Raw genomic sequence first — 7,240 nt, 5'->3', positions numbered from 1 at the left:
AGAAATGTGATTGTGGCCGGGCAGTGGTGGCACATGCCTTTAATCCCAGTACTTGGGAGGCAGAGGCAGGGGGATCTCTGAGTTCAAGACCAGCCTGGTCTACAGAGTGAGTTCCAGGACAGCCAGTGCTATACAGAGAAATCCTGTCTCAAAAAACCAAAAGAAAAAAAGAAAGAAATGTGATTGCGTATGATGGATGGAAGGATTGGTTGCTTTATAAGAATTCTCTTATCTCCCCAAATTAATGAAAAGTAGATATTTTGTGGAAAATACGTGAAATATCATTAAAAACTTAACCTTTTAATATATAACTTTTCCATTTGCCAATGACGAGTCATTCACAATGAACTGTGGTACATTGTTACAGAGATGGATGTCCTTTGAGGATGTAACTGTGAACTTTAGCCAGGAGGAGTGGCAGCAACTGGACTCCGCCCAGAGATGCCTGTACCAGGAGGTGATGCTGGAGATCTACAGCCACCTCTTGGCAGTGGGTGAGCATGGCTGGCTGGGGATCCAGGGTGGACCTTATTGAGGAGAGATGATCTTCCTTCTCTTTCCAAAGCATAGTGGGCTATCAGAAGTGTAATCTCTGTCAGTCTTTGTCTCCCTCCCTCCTTCCCTCCCCCTGTATGCGCGCGCGTGTGTGTGTGTGTGTGTGTGTGTGTGTGTGTGTGTGTGTGTGTGTGTGCATTTACTTCATTTGTCCTGGTGCTTCTTTTTTTTGTTGTTGTTCTCCTACTAGTATTAATTATACAAAATAGAGTATTGACTTGGTTTTCCCAATGAGGTAGTGCAAAGCTTCATTGGATTATCTCTAAAAGATAAGAAACTACCCCAAACCCAATATCCTTTTGATTAACAGGGTATTCCATTCCCAGCCCTGGAGTCCTCTTTAGGATGGAACAAGGAAAGGAGGCACAGACAACAAAGGCTGAGTTCCCAGGCCAGAGATGTCGAGGTGAGCCCAGGTCGGGTAGATTGCATGAGGCCTTTGTCAGTTGTCTCACCAAGTTCTCAGTGGTGGTCGCTTTTAGGTGGTTTTCTCCTTGGAGTTTTTATTTTTATAATACATTCAGTCCATTTATCATTGATGTGTGGCAATGTGAAACTTTCTGAAAGATGAGTTTGTGGGATGAGCTTGTTTGTCCATGGAGAGGAGTAAACCTAAGTGGGTTAACTCAGGCATTTTCTTCTTACAATGACCGGTGTATTCCCATGTGTATGTGCACAAGAAGTTTTATTTGCACATCTTGTTTGTGAACACCTGGCAAGTTGGTTAATATATTGCTCAAGTCATGGGGAAAGAACTGGTTGTAATTTGTGTCTTCTACTGTCTGACTTTTGAATTAGTATATTGTCTTGTGGGTTCTTACTGTCATTTGTGTTGTGTCTGTTTTGCTTTCTGTGTTTGTCTCTGATTTCATTGATTTTCTTTTTCTTTTTTTTTTTTTTTTTTTTTTGTTTTTTTGAGACAGGGTTTCTCTGTGTAGCCCTGGCTGTCCTGGAACTCACTCTGTAGACAAGGCTGGCCTCGAACTCAGAAATCCACCTGCCTCTGCCTCCCAAATGCTGGGATTAAAGGTGTGCACCGCCACCGCCCGGCTTCATTGATTTTCTTTCCTAGACTGGTTCATTTTTTCCACTTAGTTGTGGTACCTTAGGCTTAGTGTTAATAGGTTTGCCTTAAAGGCTCTGTTCATTCTGAACATGCAGTTCTCATTGTTGTATTATGATAAACTTTTTCATCCTTGACCTTACAGTCTCTCATGCCTTGGTTAGATATGTGAGGACAGTTCCTGTAAGATGGTCGCCTTCCTTCATTTTTGGAGATCAGACATTGGGATCTACTTCATTCAAATCAGAAAGGCCTTTTGTTTGATCATTTTTTCTCTTATGGGCCTCTGAACTATTTTCTCTTGATACTTTATTTTGTTATCTTGTAATCCCTACTTGTTTTTCTTTTTGAATACACAATTTTGGTTTTTTTCTACTAATTGTTAGCATCATCAATATCATTAGAACCTGATTTAGGCATTAATGTTCAATCTTAGTCCATCTGTATGATTGATTCATCTTCCATCCTATTCACTCTGCTTATTCCTCCATCTCTTTCTGTTTGTAGAAAAATCGGGAGATGATACCTTACCACAGAAAGTGTCCAGGAAAACTTCAGTTTATAGCAATGTGGCAAATGAAGTCACAAGAGATGGTTCATGGTGTTCCCTTTTACAAGAACTATGGCAGGGTGCTGACATTACAAAGAGAGATCAACAAAACCAGATTCTGCTCTTCCCTCCTGTTTCTTTCCTCAAGAAAACTCTGAGCAAAAATAGTGATCATGAATATCAAAAGCCCAGGGAAGCCATTCCTTTGGGACCCTACCTCATTTCAACACAAGAGGGTCTTCCACAATATCACTCACTTCCAAAAAGTTTGGATCTAAACCTAGGAGCAAATGATCAGAATGAAAGCGATCAGCTCATTGACATTGTTGCATCCAGTCAACTCCTTATACCAGGCTCCTGTAATGCTAACTGTGTGGTTACTCGTGGAGGAGAAGAATCATACAGAAGTACTGGGAATGGAGATGTTCTCAGCCATAAACGACCACTGATCTATGGAAACCATTTTCAGGAGAAAGAAGATCAAAGTTCTCAGTGTCAGGAGGTACTCTATGCCATATCTTTGCATAAACCTGAGATCACTCTCACTGTGGACAGACCTATTGTTTCCTACAGTGGTGGGAAGGCTTTCCTTTATGTGTCAGATTCACTGAGCCATCCATTCCAGCTGAAGGTGGACCATGTAGTTCACACTGGAGGAGACCCTTACAAGTGTAGCAGTTGTAAGAAATCCTTTTGTAATGAGGCTGCACTCCAACAGCATGAGCAAATTCACACAGAAGAGAAACTGTATGTATGTACTCTGTGTGGGAAAGCCTTCAGTGATGGGTCAGCTTTCTATGAACATGAATTGATTCACAAGAATCACACACCTTTTATTTGTGACATTTGTGGGAAGGCCTTTTTACGTAAATCAGAGTTGACATCCCATAAACAATGTCACAATGGAGAGAAGCCTTACAAATGCAATGACTGTGAGAAATCATTTAAATTTCCATCCCAACTGAAGGTGCATCATCAAATTCATACGGGCGAGAAGCCTTATGAATGCCGTGAATGTGGAAAGTCATTCAGTAAAACAGCTAAACTCAAGGTGCACCAACGGATTCACACAGGGGAGAAACCTTATGTGTGTTCTCAATGTGGAAAGGCCTTCAATCAGAAATCAATACTAGACCGGCATGAAAAGCTTCACCCTGGAGAGAAGCCTTACAAATGCAGTGACTGTGGGAAGTCATTTAATTATCCATCCCAACTGAAGGTGCATTGCCATAGTCACACAGGGGAGAAACCTTACAAATGCCATGAGTGTGGGAAATCATTTAATTTTCCATGTGAACTAAAGGTGCATTATCAGAATCACACAGGAGAGAAGCCTTACAAATGCCGTGAATGTTGGAAACTGTTCAGTAAAATGTCCCAACTGAAGGCACATTATCGAGTTCACACAGGAGAGAGACCTTTTAAGTGTAGCCACTGTGGAAAAGCCTTCTCTACTAAGGAACAAGTCCAAGAGCATGAGCGAATCCACACAGGAGAGAAACCCTTTGTGTGCACTGAATGTGGGAAAGCCTTCAGTAGCAGGTCATCTTTTCGTAAGCATCAGTTAATTCACACTAAAGAGAAACCTTTTGTCTCTCAGAAATGTGAGACGGGCCTCCAGGAGTCTACTTTGATACCCCATCAGCAACTTCATATTGGTGAGAAGCCTTACAAATGCCCTGACTGTGGGAAGTTGTTCAATTATCCATCCCAATTGAAGTCACATTATCAAATCCACACAGGAGAGAAGCCTTGTAAATGTCCTGACTGTGGGAAATCATTTAGTAAAACATCTCAGCTGAAGGCACATTCTCGAATACACACAGGGGAGAGGCCTTATGTGTGTTCTGTGTGTGGGAAGGCCTTCAAACAGTTGTCAACATTGAGTAGACATGAAAAAATTCACATGGTGGAAAAGCCTTATAAATGTAGTTTCTGTGGGAAGTCATTTTGTTCTCCATCTGAACTGAAGGTGCATCTTCTAATTCACACAGGGGAGAGACCTTATAAATGCAACAGCTGTTGGAAAGCCTTTTGTACTAAGGTCCAACTCCAAGAACATGAGCGAATTCACACAGGAGAGAGACCTTATGTGTGCACTCATTGTGGGAAAGCCTTTAGAAGCAGGTCAGTTTTCTCTAAACATAAGTTGATTCACAGGAAGGAAACGCCTTTTATCTGTGAGAGATGTGGGAAAGTGTTCTTACAGAAGTCAGAGTTGACATCTCATCTACAAACTCATCTTGAAGACAAGCCTTAAGTAATGGCAAGACTGGAAAATGGTTTAGTCAGATACACAGTAAAGTGTGTATCATCAAATTCATACAGTAAAGAAGCCTTCCAAATGCAGCAACTGGGAAAGTCTTGGCTTCTATGCCCAACTCCAATATGCCCAACACCAACAGTATGAACAAATGAATTCACCTAGGAGAGACTTTGTGCTCTGAATGTGAAAAAGTCTTGAGTAGCACATTAACTTCATAAACCTCAAATGTCTCATGCTAGCATGAGACCATTGTCTCTCACAATGTGGGTCACATTTGGTATCGGGTAGAGAAACTCATTGAAGAGTAGGCTTTGGAATGTCGTGACTCAGAAATCATTTCTGTATCAAAGATTAGTCCCATAGTTCATAGGTGGGGATACCCTAAGTGTTCTGAATGAAGGAAGGTCCTTAACAGGTTACAATTCAACATATATATTACACAACTCATATCACAATTAGTTTTTTATAGGTGCTGTTCTACATAACAGGTTTTACTGAGAAATGAATTCCTAGCTTATTAGCATATTCCAAAATGAAATTTCTTTATTTGAAGTTCATTTTATGCTGAGATCTAATTGCACATTGCCTAATATTACAGAAAACAAATTTGTTTATTGATTGTTTATACAGTAAACATGCATGAGGAATGTTACAAATTAGTAATGATAAGCACACGCTTATATTTGTCTTGTTAAACATGAATTTCATTTCACGTTGACCTTGATTAGTTTTAGAAGTGTTTTTGTAGAATGTAAGATAAAATACATTTTTCTAAAGTATTGGAAAGTTTAAGGAAATTTAAGTCATTGAGCTATTGTCATTAATTAAGTCATTAAGATATCCCCATTTGTTGTGAGAGTCCAGTAAAACCCTTAAGTGCCAGCCATGGGAATAGTAGGGTGTTCTTATAAATGGGCATATGTATGTATGTATGAACTATATATATGTTTGTAAGTATATGTACACATGTGCCTGTATTTAGTCAGTGCCTGTATGGACTTGTATGTAATCTCAAAATGTTGAGTTTTCTATAGAATTAACTGCAAAGTAGCAGTGGTTTATTATAAAAGGTACATTCATTTATCTCGTGTATATATATGTATGTACATGTGCTGCTAGGAATGTGTGGCTGTCACATAAGTACATCAATGAGAGTCATTGATCTCGCACTTGTGGATCCTGGGGATTGAATTTGGACTTATTAAGCTTGGTAACAGTCATCTACCCACTGAGCCATCTTGCTCTGTAGTTATTATTTTTATTTAACAGTTTCCATATTGAGCTTGCACCATCAATTTTTTTATTACATGGATTTCTTTGAATAAATGAGATCTAAGGCATTCACTGTTCATATTGCTTTTCTCTTTTGAAATTAGCTCGGGTCTAAGCAGCTTTTTTCCTTCCTACCTGTAGCATGTGTGATAATACTGGAACCAACAATTCAGTCATATTTTTAAAGTTATTAGTGTGTGAATGCTGGTATTGTGAGCCATGGAGGTCAGAGGACAACTTTCAGGGGTCTGTGCATACAGAATCTCTCTTGTTTCTGACACTGCATTGCATGGTCCAGGATAGTTATGTGAGCTTCCAGAAGATACTCTTTTCTCCACCATCTATCCATCTTGCTGTAGGAGTGCTTTAAATAAAGATGTGCACTACAGCATCTGGTTTGGGGGGACTGAATTTAGGTTATTTTGTTTTTGTTTTTCGAGACAAGGTTTTTCTGTATAGCCCTGGCTGTCCTGAAGCTCACTCTGTAGAGCAGGCTGGCCTCGAACTCAGAAATCTGCCTGCCTTTGCCTGCCAAGTGCTGGGATTAAAGGCGTGTACCACCACCGCCCAGCCTGAATTAAGGTTTTAAGGTGTGTATTTCACGCTTTCTCCCACTGGGCCATCTTAACAATCCTTTATATATGTTCATACAGGATATATACCAAGAGTCAACAAATCATGGATATTACATAAATGTGGCCTATGAATTTTTTTAATGTAAAGTTTGTAGGCTAAAAAGATGGCTGTGTTTGTCAAGCACGGGGACCTGTTTATATCCTCAAGACACAGATGAAAAGCTGAGCAGAGTGGTGTGTGCTGGAAACTCACGGGTGGGGGAGTCAGGACAGTAGGATCCACAGAACTTGCTATCACCCAGCCTAGTGAGATTGGCTTATTCCAGGTTCAGTGAGAAACTTTATTTCAGAAACTAGGACAGAGAGCTGGAGAGATGGCTCAGCAGTTAGCTGTGCTCGCTCTTCTTCCAAAGGATCTGAGTTCAGTTCCTAGCACCAATGCAGGTGGCTCACAACTGCCTAAAACAGGGTATATGATGTCATCTTCTGCACACATTTAGCATACATTCTGCACAGAAGCACACACACAATAATAAAAATGTTTAAAAAAATAGGTTGTAGCTGGGCGTGGTGGCGCATGCCTTTAATCCCAGCACTCAGGAGGCAGAGGCAGGCGGATTTCTGAATTCGAGGCCAGCCTGGTCTACAAAGTGAGTTCCAGGACAGCCAGGGCTATACAGAGAAACCCTGTCTCGAAATAGATTGTAGAATGAGTAAGGAAGATACCATAGTTGGCCTTTGGCCTCCACATACATGTGTACACATGAACCACAGAGGAGGAGAAAAAAAAAAAAAAAAGATCTTGTTAGGATAGAATTTCACTTGTATATGTATTTAAATTTTATGTGCTTTATTTTGTGGTTCAGTTTCAGGGAACATTGAGAGAGGTCTGGGGACAGGCCTCATCTAATCCTGAGTTCACAGTGGGGATCCACAGGCCATGGGTTTCCAAGATTGCA

General features: G+C 40.5%; 1 protein-coding gene across 4 annotated transcripts in view; it reads left to right on the top strand.

Annotated features, from left to right (window-relative positions):
- The window catches only part of LOC110322740 (zinc finger protein 345-like), a 17,674-nt gene extending 11,900 nt beyond the window's left edge, over positions 1 to 5,774 (top strand). For 3 of the 4 annotated variants that reach the window (XM_029546172.1, XM_029546179.1, XM_029546176.1), the window contains exons 3-5: positions 368 to 494; positions 866 to 961; positions 2,126 to 5,774. In XM_029546172.1, coding sequence (XP_029402032.1) covers positions 368 to 494; positions 866 to 961; positions 2,126 to 4,428 — 2,526 coding nt within the window. In that variant the 3' untranslated portion in view covers positions 4,429 to 5,774. The remainder of the gene's footprint in view (positions 1 to 367; positions 495 to 865; positions 962 to 2,125) is intronic. The other variant, XM_029546182.1, reaches the window with a different exon arrangement.
- The last annotated feature ends 1,466 nt before the right edge of the window (positions 5,775 to 7,240 follow it).

The sequence above is a fragment of the Mus pahari genome, chromosome 1 (assembly GCF_900095145.1).
Source record: "Mus pahari chromosome 1, PAHARI_EIJ_v1.1, whole genome shotgun sequence".
Taxonomy (NCBI): domain Eukaryota; kingdom Metazoa; phylum Chordata; class Mammalia; order Rodentia; family Muridae; genus Mus; species Mus pahari.
The sequence above is the reverse complement of the archived record's forward strand: the minus strand, read 5'-3'. Positions and strand labels throughout refer to the sequence as shown.